General features: G+C 41.9%; 1 protein-coding gene and 1 pseudogene across 1 annotated transcript; one reads left to right on the forward strand and one right to left on the reverse strand.

Annotated features, from left to right (window-relative positions):
* The first annotated feature begins 1137 nt into the window (after positions 1–1137).
* LOC148020578 (uncharacterized) lies at positions 1138–4008 on the forward strand. The gene has a single exon (XM_087698357.1). It carries the CDS (start codon positions 1324–1326, stop codon positions 3793–3795), a length of 2472 nt encoding a protein of 823 aa, XP_087554483.1. The 5' UTR covers positions 1138–1323; the 3' UTR covers positions 3796–4008.
* An 11843-nt stretch (positions 4009–15851) lies between these two features.
* LOC148020579 (xyloglucan galactosyltransferase XLT2-like) lies at positions 15852–17509 on the reverse strand (annotated as a pseudogene).
* Between the last annotated feature and the right edge of the window lie 169 nt (positions 17510–17678).

Consider the following 17678-nt stretch of genomic DNA (forward strand, 5'->3'; position numbering starts at 1 on the left):
AGTATTGACTTGCGCTTTTTCTTGTGCACCTTTTTTTCTTATTTAGGACTTTTCTGCGCTTCTTGTGTTTCTAGATTTTTCTTGGCGCGCCTTTATCTTCCGTTTCACTTTTTCCTTGGCCTTGTCTTCTGCTTCAGCTTTTCCAGATTTTCCACCTTTGTTCGTTTGAGGGTTAACACAAAGGGAGAAAAGAAGCCAAGTAGAAGATAGAGCTCAATGCATACCTCAAGGTGAAGAATCCATGGTTGCTATTGAAACTGTGAACTGAAGCTTTTTTCCACAAGCTGAAGTAATGCCAGGTCGGCGGGCTTGAGCTCTCAAGGAAGATGGCTTTGATACTAGTTGAAGGGAGTGAGCATCTAAAGTGGAAGCACAAAGCAGAAGCAAGAGCTATGGTGGAAGGGGAGAGAGAGAGAGAGAGAGAGAGATGTGGGAACTTTAATAGTCACAATGTGTGGTAGAATCAAGTGTATGTTGCATGAAGCCAGCATGTCAGTTACCTTTTCTATTGATTTTAGAAATCTAGATGAAACCAACTACAAAACTAATCTCTACTATTAGTGTTGTTGTTCTCAAGTTTATATGGGGGAGAAGAAATGATTACATTTTTGGGAGAGGACCCACGAAACCTTCTGATGAGTGCTGGGAATTACTAACTTCAGAAATTAGAGTGTTGATGAAACAGCTTAGAAGCTCTCACTGCATTTACAGGCTTTTTTGCAAAAAGCTTAGTCTGATAGCTTGATGCCACGTTGTAAGAACTTTTACTTTACACTTTTGACGAAATATATAATTAAGCCGCATTAAAAAAAAAACTTTCAGCCAAACATTTCAAATTAATATAGGAATCCAAAGCATGCAACGAATAATGTTATTCTCCGTCTTTTGCAAGACGACATGATGGAGGACATTACTTTAGGGAAAAGTATGTGGGTGGAGAGTCGTTATCATAGTAGTTCATCGGTAGAACAGTAGAAACGAGAAGAGGGACACCGGCACCCCTAACCTAGGCTAGGCGAATTCTTTTTCCAGTGCTACCCCACCTTCATCGTACACCTCCTCTGCCGCCTGTTCAGCACTTGCCCTTTGTCCCAGGCTGTTGTGGCTCAATGCCCCCCCCACTGTCCCCACACACACACATACGGGTGTGTCTCTCTGGCATCTGCTCTCTTTAACCCCCCCATCTCGGCATGTTTCTCGAAGGCTCCCTGCGTCGTCTGCCGATATTTCATCTGTCTGTTTGTCGTCTCCATCCTGACTCCACCATCCCAGTTTACCTCGTGTCGTTAGAGTTCTCGTAGAGCGAGAGAGAGAGAGAGAGAGATGGCTATGCAGCTCTTCACATCCAACGAGGCAGGTTTAAGCAAAATTTCTTTGGCCCAGGGTTACGACTATCCTTATCATCATCATCAGGGGGCAGCTCCTATTGCGCCTTGGTACAAGCGCCAATGGTGGCGAACAATATACACTCAGGCTGCTCAAGTTCGGGCTCCAAACCTTCTGCTCCTGGTGCTACTTGTAGCGCAAATCCTGTTCCTGGCCTTGGTCAGGTTGGGGCCTGCTGCGCCAGCGTCCAGCAGTACAGCAAGGCCGCAAGCCCACCCTGATCTCCACTCTCGTCGTTTCCACGCAGGCAATGCACTTCAGATTTCTAAGACAGAACCACGAAGTACATCATCAGCTTCAGCTCCAAGAGAAAAGGCCCTCACGGTCACAGCTTCACTTTCTGTTCCAGATGGCATTCAGGATGACGTCCCAGTCTCAACCGTCGAATCATCGGCCTTGCTATCGGATCAAAAATCTTCATCTGTGAAAATTGAAGAAAACAAGCTTATCTCTCAGTTTGACGCATCGTTAGCCAGAGAAGACGGTAGTTCCAATACCGAAGGGGGATCTAAGGGTGAGTTAGCTGTGCACGGGAGTAAAACAGAGTTGTCAGTGGCGGCGATTACTTCAGTGGTAAAGGATGTGAATTCTCGACCAGAGAGCACTGCAAGTAATGCTGCAAGCGTAGAGGAGTCGTCCGGTTCTGTGGCAGGAGAAACCTCTACCTTATCAACTGCTGCTAAGGGTGAGGTATCGGTAATGTCAGAAGCCGAAACCTCTACCTTATCAACAGCTGCTAATGGTGAAGTATCAGTTACGACTCTTGATGATAACAATGCTACTTCCACTATGTCAACAACTGCTAAGGCCGGTGAGGTATCAATGACGAAAATTGACGAGGACAATGCTGCTTCTAAAATTCCCGGGGATGATGGCTTGAATGTACTCAAACAAGTCCCCGGCGCAAAGCTTGCTGCTACAACAGAAACAAATGCGGGGGATGAACCATGGGGGAACTCAAAAGCTCCAAAGGTTGATGCCAACTCAACAAGTCTAAAAGATGATGCCCCTAATGTACTTGAGCAAGTCTCTGGTGAGAGGACTTTGGCTGATGCACAAGTTCTTGTTGGAACAGAAGCACAGGAAACATCAGAGGAATCCGCTTGGAAGATCGGAAGAGAAGACAATTCTTTTTCTTCTTCTTCGTCTTCTGCTGCTGCTGCTGGTAATTTGATGGAAAGCACTGATGTAGGCAGCGATGGTGAATGCAAGGACGGGTATATATTCGTGTACGACCTCCCTCGTGTCTTCAATCACGACATCGTGTCCAACTGCTCCGCTCTGAATCCATGGGTAAATGGGTGCCCTTCAGTGGCCAACGGTGGCTTAGGGGAGTCCGTGGGGGAAGCGTCCCCCTTGGGGCAAGCAGGTTCCTGGTACATCTCGGACCAGTTCATGTCAGAGATGGTGTTCCACAACCGAATGCTACAGCACCCTTGCCTCACGGACAAGGCAGAGCAGGCGACGGCCCTGTACGTGCCCTTCTACGCGGGCTTGGACGTGGGGAGGTACCTATGGGGGAGAGACGGTAGGCGGGACAGGCTGAGCAGGAAGCTGCTCAAGTGGCTAGGGAAGCAGGAAACCTGGAAGAGGAGAGGGGGGAGGGATCATTTCATGATGATTGGTAGGGTAACGTGGGACTTCAGGCGCGAGCGGGAGGGCGACTGGGGCAGCGCCTTCTTCCGCAACCCGGCGGCGCGCAACCTGACGCGGCTGCTGATGGAGAGGAACCCTTGGGAGGTGGTGGATGGTGAGGATCGTGCAGAGGTGGAGATGGCTGTCCCTTACCCTACCAATTTCCATCCGCAGAGCGACGCAGACCTCCGCGCTTGGCAGAGCCATCTACGCGCCCGCCTCGCCAGAACCACCCTCTTCTCCTTCGCCGGCGCCCGCCGCTCCCAATTCCCTGACGATTTCCGTGCCCTCCTGCTGGACCAGTGCGCCTCCTCCTCCTCCTCCTCCTGCCGAGCCCTCGATTGCTCCCACATCTCCTGCGACAGCACTCCCAAGACCCTAGAGCTCTTCCTGGATTCCGTGTTCTGCCTCCAGCCCCGCGGCGACAGCTTCACTCGCCGCTCCACCTTCGATTGCATGCTCGCCGGCTCCATCCCCGTCTTCTTCTGGCGCAGGAGCGCCTACCTGCAATACATGTGGCACTTGCCGGACGACCACGCCAGCTATTCCGTCTTCATCCCCAAGGAGGCCATCCGAAACGGGACCAGCGTAGAGGCGGTGCTGAGATCGCTGTCCTCTGAGAAGGTGCGTGCCATGCAAGAAACGGTCATCCAATTGATACCCAGCATTGTATATGCGGCGTCAGGCTTCAGTTTGAAGGAGGAGAAAGATGCCATTGATCTAGCTGTGGATGGTGTGATGAGAAGCTTCAAACAAAAGTCGGCCGTCCTCTAGAATTTTGCCGCAGCCGATAGAAATTGTACACTTCTCTCTTTGTTGTTGTCGGTTGCGTAATGCAGGTATAATCTCTTATGTAATGTAAAGCTTGTAGAAACCTACCTTGGGATCTTTACTTTGGCTCAACTTTCAAGAATCATCTCATGTATGATGTTCGGGGCAATTTGATAAACTAGTCCATATTTTACTCTATTATAATGCTTTGATTACAAGTATTCCTTCTTCTAAAGAAACAAATGGTCATTACTCAAATCATCTATTCTTTTTAAAAAATGTGAAGATGAGATGTATTGACAAGTAAGATATCTACATCTTCCCATATGTAACATGGGGAATATAGCTAGAGCTTCAACCCAAAAAGGAGCTTAACGACTTGTTTAGAGGCAGCATCGGCCTTAGCCATCTTCTTTAGCGTATAAGCAGCATCCACCAAAAGAATGCTATTGCAAAGGCTAGCCAGGATAGCATAAGGAACCTTGTAATAGCCAAAAGCAATACTACTTCGGAGTCTTGATACATTCAAAATGGCTATACCTCTCAGAATATTCCACACCTTCTTCAAAATCTCATTCAGGTTTCCATGGTCCCTATCCCTAAGTAACAATTGTTTCCTTCCTACAACATGATGTAAGTTCCAACTTTTTCACAATTGACTTGAGCTTTCTCAACAACATTTGGTGGCCCTAACAATCCCAAAAGAGATCCCTTGATAGATTCATTCTTTCTTCTACGAATGGAGACATAGGAGATATTTGTTTGAATTTGGCTATCCTATCCATAGTGGCTAGTTTATTACCAACTACTCTCCAAAAGCGCACATTAATTTTGAGGGATGGGGTAGCCTTCCATGCCTTCGTAAGACGCTTTTTCCATGTCTTGAAGTTTCCACGCGCATCATCTTTTCTCCAGGCTTCAAGAGTTCTGAGCAGCCACTGTGCATTAGATTCCTTGAAATCAACCCTCTCTTTTGTCGCCAAAAGAAGCTTGCTATACGAATTGCTTAAATCAAGTAGTGTGCAACTATTCATGCTGTGAGAGGTAGGTCAATCTTCCTTAGTTTTTGGCAATACCTCCTACAGCCAGTGAGCTTCATTTGCATTTAGCCCAAATCGGGCTACAATCTGTTCAAGAGGGAGAAAGGAGCAAGCAACTTCATCCGATATGCTGGTCCAGCTCCATTTACCTTTGCATTGAAGCCTGTGGCACAAGTAAGCATTATGGTGAACAGGAATGTAATCAGCATCATAGGAGAATGGTGTCAACCAAATGTTTAGTGCCAAAGAAGCATTTGCTTTCCCACTACCTCCACCTTCCCACTTGAACAATCTACATAAAGATTGCCATGTTGAGATAATTTGAGTGGTTGCTTCAGAACATTTCACAGTGACTTTAGCATTGGATAACATGATATCATACCATTCAATGTATAGCCACTTCTTGCCATAAACTTTGGCTGAAGAAATCCACTCAATGATCACCGCTCCCTGAGTGGTTCCCGATCAAGCTCCCCCTTGCTGACTAGAGCAGTCATCTGTTCCCAAGGGATTGCAGCCCAACCTTTGATCTCTGACCATAGGACTTTTCTGAAAAGTGACTTGATCTTATCCTAACTTGATCTGACAAAAGGAAAGACAGAGGCAGAAAAAACCATCATAAGTGACAAGATAGTCTTGATGTTAGGAGGCATATTACATGGTGGATTTCGTGAGGTTTTACGGTGGATTTCGTAAACTTTTATTACCGGGGCTCATACACAAAGTGGATTCTTTGTGCGAGAAGTCGATGGGGATGCCTATCCTTTTCAGACATTTTGTTAATTTAATGTGTACATGGGTGATTCCATAGCGGGTGATTCCGTAAAATACATATTTAATTAATAAACGTTTATGAGTTTAGAGTGCGCACTCGTGATAAATTAAGGTTAGGATTGATTTCTAACCAATTAATTTATTTATGTAGCTGCAGACTGCTAGGTATTCACTTTTGTCGGTTTAATTGTATTATTTTACTAACGATTGTGAATGCTTCAGTTGATGTGTAGAGATAGCAGCGGTGGTAATGGAAAGCGTTGGAGGATAGCGTATATTCAAGTTATCGTCAATATTTTGATAGGTGCATATCTTAGGCATGGCGCCTATATTTTGTCGCGCTTATTTATCAAGGCGCTTGATATTTATTTATTATTTTTGTATGCGCATGGATGCATGATTTAGATATTCATATTTGGACATTGTATTTGGATACGCCTGACTTCTTGGACGCCCATTAGCTTTATTTCTATTTGGCACAAAAGCAAATTCAAAAGCTAAAGCGTGCTATTTTGTAATTTGGGCTATTATTTGAGCTTGAAGATGATTAATATATGAAATACATGCTTTATGGAGCACTCACGCAAGGCATGGGGGGAGATTGCACCCAATTGGTCTCTTGTTCATGTCGTGCAAGCTTTCTATATTGATTTGTGTGCAAAAAGTAGAGTTCTTTTGTTCTTGGGGACCTTCTGACACTCACTACGCACGGTTACGGCATCCGATCTGCGCACCAAGTCTTCAGTAGAACCAATCTACCAGTGAATCTTGCTAGAAAGGGAGTTTAGCTTTAATTTTGTCTTGCACCCTACCATCTTGGAATGCTCATGGCTTGGGCTCCTTGGAAAGGCAAAAAGTACTTACAGTGTTGCTCTATCACTGCAAACCTGATATGGCTGGGATACAGGAGGTGAAACTTGATACTCAAGATGTACCTCTAATTAATATTCCAAGCTATGTATGCTTTCCTAATGTTTGTGAGAGAGGAAAGGGAGGACTGTTAATGTTTGTCAAGCAATCTTTGTAGGCTAGGCTAATTTTTGATGATGCGCGGGGCAATATTATTGGGATTCACATTTCAGTTTTGGAGGAGGAGTTCTGTGTACGCTCCTAATATCTGCAGATTGAGAGCCTGTACTTGGAAGTGGATTGAATCAGAGCTACAAGGTGGCTGCTCCATTCTTTTTGGAGATTGAAATATGACCGCTAGGTCTAAAGATCATTTGCATGGGCAAGGCAATATGATTGAGGAAGAGAAGAATGCTTGGAGAGACCCGATAACCATTGCTAACTGAGTTGATGCTACTGATTCAACTAAACAAAGGGCCTCACCCCTTTCAATTCAATGTTAGTTTTCTCTCAGATAAGACCTTCATATGGAATGTGAAGACCATCTAGACTGAGCTAGATATCTCTGCCCTTTTCCCAGTTGAAGGTTGGAATCTATGTATGGCTAGCATCAGAAAATACTACAAAAGATATGGCAGATAGGAAGCCAATAGGAGGAGAAATCAGCTGGTTGCAGTTGAATGATTTAGAGAAGTTGTTCTGCATATGCTATTGTAGCACCCTATGATCAAATGATGCTTCGATTGCTCCACGAAGTAGAAGGCCTCATACAAAATAGTGAGGCATATAGGGTGGCTAGCTTAAGGATTCAATTAAGGATAAATACATTGATGCTACAAGAGGCTCCTACATCAGTCTTTCTTCAAACAAAGGAGAGAAACCATCACAGTGATAGATGATGAAAATGTCTTAGGCACTATGAAGAAGTATCAATTTCTAAAATTTGTAGAAGATATCTATCGGCTATTGTTAGCTAGCCCTTCAATCAGACCTTGGATTGGGAAATAATTATTGGTGCTCATATCGGATGCCATAAGCGCGCGTAGTGAGCGTCAGAAGGTCCCCAAGAACAAAAGAACTCTACTTTTTGCACACAAATCAATGTAGAAAGCTTGCACGACATGAACAGGAGACCAATGGGGTGCAATCTCCCCCCATGCCTTATGTGAGCGCTCCACAAAGCATGTATTTCATATATTAATCATCTTCAAGCTCAAATAATAGCCCAAATTACAAAATAGCACGCTTTAGCTTTTGAGTTTGCTTTTGTGCTAAATAGAAATAAAGCTAATGGACACCCAAGAAGTCAGGCGTACCCAAATACAATGTCCAAATACAAATATCTAAATCGTGCGTCCATGCGCATACAAAAATAATAAATAAATATCAAGCGCCTTGATAAATAAGCGGGACAAAATATAGGCGCCATACCTAAGGTATGCGCCCATCAAAATATTGACGATAACTTGAATACACGCTATCCTCCAATGCTTTCCACTACCACCGCTGCTATCTCTACATATCAACTGAAGCATTCACAATTGTTAGTAAAATAATACAATTAAACCGACAAAAGTGAATACCTAGCAGTCTTCAACTACATAAATAAATTAATTGGTTAAAAATCAATCCTAACCTTAATTTATCACGAGTACGCACTCTAAACTCATAAACGTTTATTAATTAAATATGTATTTTATGGAATCACCCGCTATGGAATCACCCATATACACATCAAATTAACAAAACGCCTGAAAAGGATAGGCATCCCCATCGACTTCTCGCACAAAGAATCCACTTTGTGTATGAGCCCCGGTAATAAAAGTTTACAGAATCTACCGTAAAACCTCATGGAATCCACCATGTAATATGCCTCCTAGCATCATACCCCCGAGGTGGGATAGCAATTGTCCTCAATTGCTATTAGCTCAATGTAGAGCTAACAGAGTGGGGAAAGCATTTAAGTCTCTAGCGTGCATCCATTGGGCCTCTTCAACAGGATGGTTTTTAAACTTGACCAAATATCTAGAATATCTACGGCCAGTTCTAGTGGTCATAAAGTCAGTATCTATAATAGCTTCAGGCTCAAGGATTTCAGTCTCATCATCTAGCAAAGGTGGGTTTTCATAGACAGGGTGTACAAGTAATTGGCCTCTAAAGGGTCGTAATAAACTAATATGAAAGGTGTTGTGAATTTTTCAATGTTGTGGTAGTTCCAGTTTAAATGCATTGTCATTGATTTTGTGTATGATCTTGAATGGTCCATAGAATCTAGGTGCTAATTTTACAACTGGGTGTTTATCTACACTTTGTAATCTATGTTTTTCTATTCGTAACCAAACATAATCATCAACTTTGAAATTCATGGCCTATCTTTTCTTATTTACTTGTTTTGTATATGATTGCTGGGCTTTGGTAATCATATCTTTAACTTCATAAAAAATAGTAGTGTGCATGTTAGCAATATCATCAACAGTTTGAATTTTATTTGATAATGATGCAACATGTGTAGGCAATCTATATCCATAAATAACTTAAAACGGTGCTTTCTTTGTAGCTGTGTGTGGTATATTGTTATATGCAAACTGAAGTAAATGTAAATGTGTATCCCATGTGTGTGGTTTTGAAATAGTGTAAGCACGTAAAAGATCTAAAATAGTACTGTTAGTAGCTTCTATTTGACCATTTGTTCCAAGATGAAATGCAAATGAAAAATCAATCTTTGTTTCTAAGTTAGCAAACAAAGTAATCCAAAAGTTATTACAAAATCTAGAATCACGATTAGAAATAATAACTTTTGGTAAACCATGATTAGTAAACACAGTTTTAAAAAACAATTGAGCTGCTTGAGATGCAGTTAAAGTTTTCTTGCATGGAATGAAATATGCTTGTTTGCTAAATCTGTCTATAACAGTCCAAATCATATCATGGTTAGCTTTAGTGTTAGGTAAACCAGCGATAAAATCCATTGAAATTTGTTCCCATGGTTGTGATGGAATAGATAGTGGCATTGGTAAACCATATTGTTTACCATGGTGTCTTTTAACTCGTTAACAAACTAAACATTCAGATACAAAGTTAGAAACATCAGTGTCCATATGTGGCCAATAAAAATCTTCAATCAATGTACGCAAAGTAGATATAATACCTCTATGACCTTGATATGGAGGACAATGAATCTCATGCAAAACAAATGATCTAAATGGAACAGTCACACACAATCTTTTTTCATAAAACATGAATCCATTATTGTAAGACAGTGAATCAATAGGAATCCAATTATTTTCAACTAATTTATTCCAATCAGCTTGAAAAGTAGTATCCTAATGATAAGTATCTTTCATAGGGATAAAGGAATCAAATGATATCACATAAATATTATGAATTGTCGGTCTTCTACTTAAAGCGTCGGCTACAACATTCTCTTTTCCTGGTTGATATTGGATAAGGGGATGAAAACTTTGAATGAAAGCTGCCCATTTAATATGTCTGTCAGATATTTGAGGTTGACTAAGTAGATGTCTAATGCTTTGTTGGTCAGTTTTGATCATAAATTCAGGTCCCATTAAGTAATGTTTCCATTGACGTAAGGCTTGTACTATAGCTAGCAATTCTTTATCATATGCAGAATATTTAAGTTTAGATGGTTTTAGTTTACAGCTAGAGTAGGCTATGGGATGATTATCTTACATAAGGATGGCTCCTATTCCAGATCCACTAGCATCAGTAACTACTAAAAAGAATGGTCTATTGAAATCAGGTAGTTGTAATACAAGAGCATGGGTTAATGCATGTTTCAATAAATCAAAAGATTTTGGTTGATTATCCATCCAGTTATAAACAATACATTTCTTTAAAATTTTAGTCAAAGGTAATGCAAGTAATGAGAAATTTCTCACATGTCCTAGATATTCAATTTCTGTTTGAAATAATTCACTCTTTTCTGGATTAGCATACAATTGATTATCTTTTAACAACTTGAAAACTAAAGACAAATGTTCATAATGCTTATTCTCATTTTTACTAAATACCAATATATCATCAAAGAATATTATAACACGATGCTAATATTTCAAGAATATGTGATTCATCATGCGACTAAATGTAGCAGGTGCATTAGTTAAACCAAAAGGCATCACTAGAAATTCATAGTGTCCAAATTGTGTTCTAAATGCAGTTTTGAAGATGTCAGATTTATCCAATCTTACATGATGATAACCAGATTTAAGATCTATCTTACTGAATATGGCAGAACCTTGTAGTTTATCCATAAGATCATCTACCCTAGGAATCGGATATCTATTCTTAACTGTAATTTTATTTAGGGAACAATAATCAATACACATGCGATAAGTATTATTATTCTTCTTTACTAATAAGACACGTGTACCAAATGGAGAACTACTAGGTCTAATTAATCCTCTGTTAAGCAATTCTTCTATTTGATTTTGAATTTCTTTCTGTTCAATTTGGTTATGCCTATATGGTGCTTTACATGGTGGTTGTGTATCAGGAATTAAATCTATTTTGTGATCTTCAAGACGTGACAGTGGTAGTCTAGGTGGTAAATCATCAACAAAACAATCTTTAAATTGAGCAAGAAATTGTGTATGCCTAGGATGCATATGTTTTTCTTTAGCTTGAAGTTCATTCACCCATATTAAATAAGATTTTCTACTTTTACGTAATGCACGTTTAGCTTGAGTATGAGTAAGTAGTGGAAAATAATTAGAAGCGTGCATACCATGCAATGTGATTTGTTTTCCTTGAAAATAAATTTTAATTGAATGCGTAGAATAATCTATGTCAGGATTATACTAATGACGCCAAGACATACCTAAGATAATATCACTAGACTGTAAAGGTACAACTAGGAAATTTCTTCATTCAGTATTTTCACCAATTTTAATTTCTCAGTTATGCACCTCTTGAGTTCCATTATATCTTATGCCTAGGAATGCAGCTTTAATGCGATAATGTGTAGAAACAGTTTGTAAATTCAATTCTTTCACTAACTTTGCAGAAATAAAATCATGAGTGCTACCATCATCATGTAAAATAATCTTTTTTTTACCATGTACTAAACATTTCATTGTTAACAAAGAATGTGAAGTTGGCATACCTGGCAAAGTATCCGAAGTAATACCAATGTCGTCATAATCTTCTGTAAAGTCAGGCATTTCCTCACGTTCTTTATCTTCCATTGCACCAAGATAATTGATATGGACTGGTGGCTTTTTGGATTGGCAATTGGCTGCTAGATGTCCAGGTTGATGGCATTTGTAACAAACTATGGGTTTGGCTTTAGATACATTGTTGGTAATGGCAGGAAGTCTAGGAATATTGGGATTTGACTGTGAGAATGGCTTAAGGTTTGGATTGGTATTTGATGGCAAAGCAGGTGGTCGTGTCCAAGACTTACGGAATGAAGATGAAAGAAAACGACTTTGATTGAACCTTCGAAAATTTGAATTGAATTGTTTGGAACAATAGTTACCATTAGCTTGAAATTGTTGTGGACGCTTGTCTCTTCCGCGAATCTTGTCTTCAGTGTCATAAGCCAAGGAAATTGCATCTTCAAGGGTTGTTGGCTTGAACTATTGACTTCAGCATAGTAATGTCCAAGTAGACCAGACATAAACTTACATTTGTGAGTTGCTTCAGGTACATCTTCGAGCATGTATAGTTGCAGTAGGGCATTCCAAAAACGTTCAGTGTATTGGGAAATAGGTTCGCGATCTCTTTGCTATAGAAGATCCCATTGCTTAATGGATTTTTCATGGAATTGAGGAGGAAGGAAATTCTGCAAAAACTTCTTTTGGAAACTCTCCCAGGTAGTGGGACAATCAATGCTCTTGTGAACCACAGTCCACCATAGAGATGCTCGATCGACTAAATGATTAGTGACACATTTAATTTTGTCTTTTTCAGCATATGTCTCTTCATGAGAGTAATCATCAAACTGACTGATAAATGCAAGTATAGTCTTTCCATCTCATGATCCATTGAAAGTACGAAATTTGAAGTTTCTTTTACTTATCTTTGTTTCTTTATGAATGGATTGGGCTTCAAGTGTCGCATCGATAGTACGTCGTATAAGATCTTTGGGTTGTGGTCCATCTTTATCGGTGGTAGTTCGTCGTAGATTGGCCAATTGAACTTGCAAAGCTTGTCGGGCTCTTCGTTCTTCATCAAGCTGCATCATAATCAAATCCAATTTTTGTTCGATTGTTGGTTCGGGTAAATCACCTTCAGCTATTAAATTGTCCATATTTTGTTCCGCCATCCTGTAAAATGCAAAAGACCTCACACTCTCAAAATTTGATTAGCGGGATGAGCGTAGCTCAAAGGCAGGTATACAAGGCTTATAAATTTTATTGGGCTTTTATGATCTTTCTTCTTTATGATTGCGGTATTCGTTGTCTTCGTAGAAGTTGCGTATAATCTTCGTATGACCTGCGTATGACTTTCTGCGGTTGCTAAAACTGGTTCAGTAAGTTTGCAAATAGGAACAGGGTCTTCCAGAAAGCAATAAATGGTTTTTGTGCTTCTGCGTATAAACAGTCTTTATGGGAGTAGTTGAATAAGTCAGTAATGACTTCTACGACTTGCAGAACTTACAGGAGTAAGGAAACTTGGAGAACTTGAGGAACTTAAGAGTCTTAAGCTTATGTGATTAAGCTTGAATAAGCTGACTGTCAACGAATTCGATTTTAGGAGGGGGGGCATTTTTCACCACCGATGCTGACGAGTACATGCCGCGATACCAATAGAAAAAAATTGGGCCCCTTAAGCTTTTAAATAAGCTTATTAAGCTTTGACTTAAAGCTTTTAAACTTTTTTGGATATGGAAGCTTACTATCAGTCTGGCTCAAAACGACTTGAAGAAGGAGATGTTTACGTGGTCCTTCGCCTCCTCAAGCCGGTCCTTCACGATCAGAGGATGCAGATAGGGGTTCTTGACCGCCATGAACACACCCGTATCGACCGTTCACAATGAAACTGACTGTAGAGCTCGATCATTCCAGGAGCTCTACCTTTGCGCAAGATGGTAAGCGATTGGAAGCTCTCGATCTCAGCTTCGCTCTGATACCACTGGTGCGCAGATCAGATACTGTAAGCGCGCGTAGTGAGCATCAGAAGGTCCCCAAGAACAAAAGAACCTTACTTTTTGCACACAAATCAATGTAGAAAGCTTGCACGACATGAACAAGAGACCAATTGGATGCAATCTCCCCCCATGCCTTGTGTGAGCGCTCCACAAAGCATGTATTTCATATATTAATAATCTTCAAGCTCAAATAATAGCCCAAATTACAAAATAGCATGCTTTAGCTTTTGAGTTTGCTTTTGTGCCAAATAGAAATAAAGCTAATGGGTACCCAAGAAGTCAGGCATACCCAAATACAATATCCAAATACAAATATCTAAATCGTGCGCCCATGCGCATACAAAAATAATAAATAAATATCAAGCGCCTTGATAAATAAGCACGACAAAATATAGGCGCCATGCCTAAGGTATGCACCCATCAAAATATTGTCGATAACTTGAATACACGCTATCCTCCAATGCTTTCCACTGCCATCGCTGCTATCTCTACACATCAACTGAAGCATTCATAATCGTTGCTAAAATAATACAATTAAATCGACAAAAGTGAATACCTAGCAGTCTTTAGCTACATAAATAAATTAATTGGTTAGAAATCAATCCTAACCTTAATTTATCACGAGTGCGCACTCTAAACTCATAAACGTTTATTAATTAAATATGTATTCTGGGGGATCACCCGCTATGGAATCACCCATATACACATCAAATTAACAAAACGCCCGAAAAGGATAGACGTCCCCATCGACTTCTCACACAAAGAATCCACTTTATGTATGAGCCCCGGTAATAAAAGTTTACGGAATTCACTGTAAAACCTCACGGAATCCACCGTGTAATATGCCTCCTGGCATCAAGACTATCTTGTCACTTATGATGGTTTTTTCTGCCTCTGTCTTTCCTTTTGTCAGATCAAGTTAGGATAAGATCAAGTCACTTTTCAGAAAAGTCCTACGGTCAGAGATCAAAGGTTGGTCTACAATCCCTTGGAAACAGATGATTGCTCTAGTCAACAAGGGGGGGCTTGATCGGGAACCACAGGGAGCGGTGATCATTGAGTGGATTTCTTCAGCCAAAGTTTATGGCAAGAAGTGGCTGTACATTGAATGGTATATATCATGTTATCCAATGCTAAAGTCACAGTGAAATGTTCTGAAGCAACCACTCAAATTATCTCAACATGGCAATCTTTATGTAGATTGTTCAAGTGGGAAGGTGGAGGTAGTGGGAAAGCAAATGCTTCTTTGGCACTAAACATTTGGTTGACACCATTCTCCTATGATGCTGATTACATTCCTGTTCACCATAATGCTTGTGCCACAGGCTTCAATTCAAAGGTAAATGGAGCTGGAGCAGCATATCGGATGAAGTTGCTTGCTCCTTTCTCCCTCTTGAACAGATTGTAGTGCGATTTGGGCTAAATGCGAAGTAAGCTCACTGGTTGTAGGAGGTTTTGCCAAAAACTAAGGAAGATTGACCTACCTCTCACAGCATGAATAGTTGCACACTACTTGATTTAAGCAATTCGTATAGCAAGCTTCTTTTGGGGACAAAAGAGAGGGTTGATTTCAAGGAATTTAATGCACGGTGGTTGCTCAGAACTCTTGAAGCCTGGAGAAAAGATGACCTGCGTGGAAACTTCAAGACATGGAAAAAGCGTCTTACGAAGGCATGGAAGGCTACCCCATCCCTCAAAATTAATGTGCGCTTTTGGAGAGTAGTTGGTAATAAACTAGCCACTATGGATAGGATAGCCAAATTCAAACAAATATCTCCTATGTATCCATTCGTAGAAGAAAGAATGAATCTATCAAGGGATCTCTTTTGGGATTGTTAGGGCCACCAAATGTTGTTGAGAAAGCTCAAGTCAATTGTGAAAAAGTTGGAACTTACATCATGTTGTAGGAAGGAAACAATTGTTACTTAGGGATAGCGACCATGGAAATTTAAATGAGGTTTTGAAGAAGGTGTGGAATATTCTGAGAGGTATAGCCATTTTGAATGTATCGAGACTCCGAAGTAGTATTGCTTTTGGCTATTACAAGGTTCCTAATGCTATCCTGGCTACCCTTTGCAATAGCATTCTTTTGGTGGATGCTGCTTATACGCTAAAGAAGATGTCTAAGGCCGATGCTGCCTCTAAACAAGTCGTTAAGCTCCTTTTTGGGTTGAAGCTCTAGCTATATTCCCCATGTTACATATGGGAAGATGTAGATATCTTACTTGTCAATACATCTCATCTTCACATTTTTTAAAAAGAATAGATGATTTGAGTAATGACCATTTGTTTCTTTAGAAGAAGGAATACTTGTAATCAAAGCATTATAATAGAGTAAAATATGGACTAGTTTATCAAATTGCCCCGAACATCATACATGAGATGATTCTTGAAAGTTGAGCCAAAGTAAAGATCCCAAGGTAGGTTTCTACAAGCTTTACATTACATAAGAGATTATACCTGCATTACGCAACCGACAACAACAAAGAGAGAAGTGTACAATTTCTATCGGCTGCGGCAAAATTCTAGAGGACGGCCGACTTTTGTTTGAAGCTTCTCATCACACCATCCACAGCTAGATCAATGGCATCTTTCTCCTCCTTCAAACTGAAGCCTGACGCCGCATATACAATGCTGGGTATCAATTGGATGACCGTTTCTTGCATGGCACGCACCTTCTCAGAGGACAGCGATCTCAGCACCGCCTCTACGCTGGTCCCGTTTCGGATGGCCTCCTTGGGGATGAAGACGGAATAGCTGGCGTGGTCATCCGGCAAGTGCCACATGTATTGCAGGTAGGCGCTCCTGCGCCAGAAGAAGACGGGGATGGAGCCGGCGAGCATGCAATCGAAGGTGGAGCGGCGAGTGAAGCTGTCGCCGCGGGGCTGGAGGTAGAACATGGAATCCAGGAAGAGCTCTAGGGTCTTGGGAGTGCTGTCACAGGAGATGTGGGAGCAATCGAGGGCTCGGCAGGAGGAGGAGGAGGAGGAGGCGCACTGGTCCAGCAGGAGGGCACGGAAATCGTCAGGGAATTAGGAGCGACGGGCGCCGGCGAAGGAGAAGAGGGTGGTTCTGGCGAGGCGGGCGCATAGATGGCTCTGCCAAGCGCGGAGGTCTGCGTCGCTCTGCGGATGGAAATTGGTAGGGTAAGGGACAGCCATCTCCACCTCTGCACGATCCTCACCATCCACCACCTCCCAAGGGTTCCTCTCCATCAGCAGCCACGTCAGGTTGCGCGCCGCCGGGTTGCGGAAGAAGGCGCTGCCCCAGTCGCCCTCCCGCTCGCGCCTGAAGTCCCACGTTACCCTACCAATCATCATGAAATGATCCCTCCCCCCTCTCCTCTTCAATGTTTCCTGCTTCCCTAGCCACTTGAGCAGCTTCCTGCTCAGCCTGTCCCTTCTACCGTCTCTCCCCCATAGGTACCTCCCCACGTCCAAGCCCGCGTAGAAGGGCACGTACAGGGTCGTCGCCTGCTCTGCCTTGTCCGTGAGGCAAGGGTGCTGTAGCATTCGGTTGTGGAACACCATCTCTGATGTGAACTGGTCCGGGATGTACCAGGAACCTGCTTGCCCCAAGGGGGATGCTTCCCCAAGGACTCCCCTAAGCCACCGTTGGCCACTGAAGGGCACCCGTTTACCCATGGATTCAGAGCGGAGCAGTTGGACACGATGTCGTGATTGAAGACACGAGGGAGGTCATACACGAATATATACCCATCCTTGCATTCACCATCGCTGCCTACATCAGTGTTTTCCATCAAATTACCAGCAGCAGCAGGCAGAAGACGAAGAAGAAGAAGAAGAAGAAGAAGAGTTGTCTTCTCTTCCGATCTCCCAAGCGGATTCCTCTGATATTTCATGTGCTTCTGTTCCAACAAGAACTTGTGCATCAGCCAAAGTCCTCTCACCAGAGACTTGCTCAAGTACATTAGGGGCATCATCTTTTAGACTTGTTGAGTTGGCATCAACCTTTGGAGCTTTTGAGTTCCCCCATGGTTCATCCCCCGCATTTGTTTCTGTTGTAGCAGCAAGCTTTGCGCCGGGGACTTGTTCGAGTACATTCAAGCCATCATCCCCGGGAATTTTAGAAGCAGCATTGTCCTCGTCAAT

This window comes from Lygodium microphyllum, chromosome 18 (genome assembly GCF_053477565.2).
Source record: "Lygodium microphyllum isolate KBCC chromosome 18, Lygodium_microphyllum_v1.1.10, whole genome shotgun sequence".
NCBI classification, from domain to species: domain Eukaryota; kingdom Viridiplantae; phylum Streptophyta; class Polypodiopsida; order Schizaeales; family Lygodiaceae; genus Lygodium; species Lygodium microphyllum.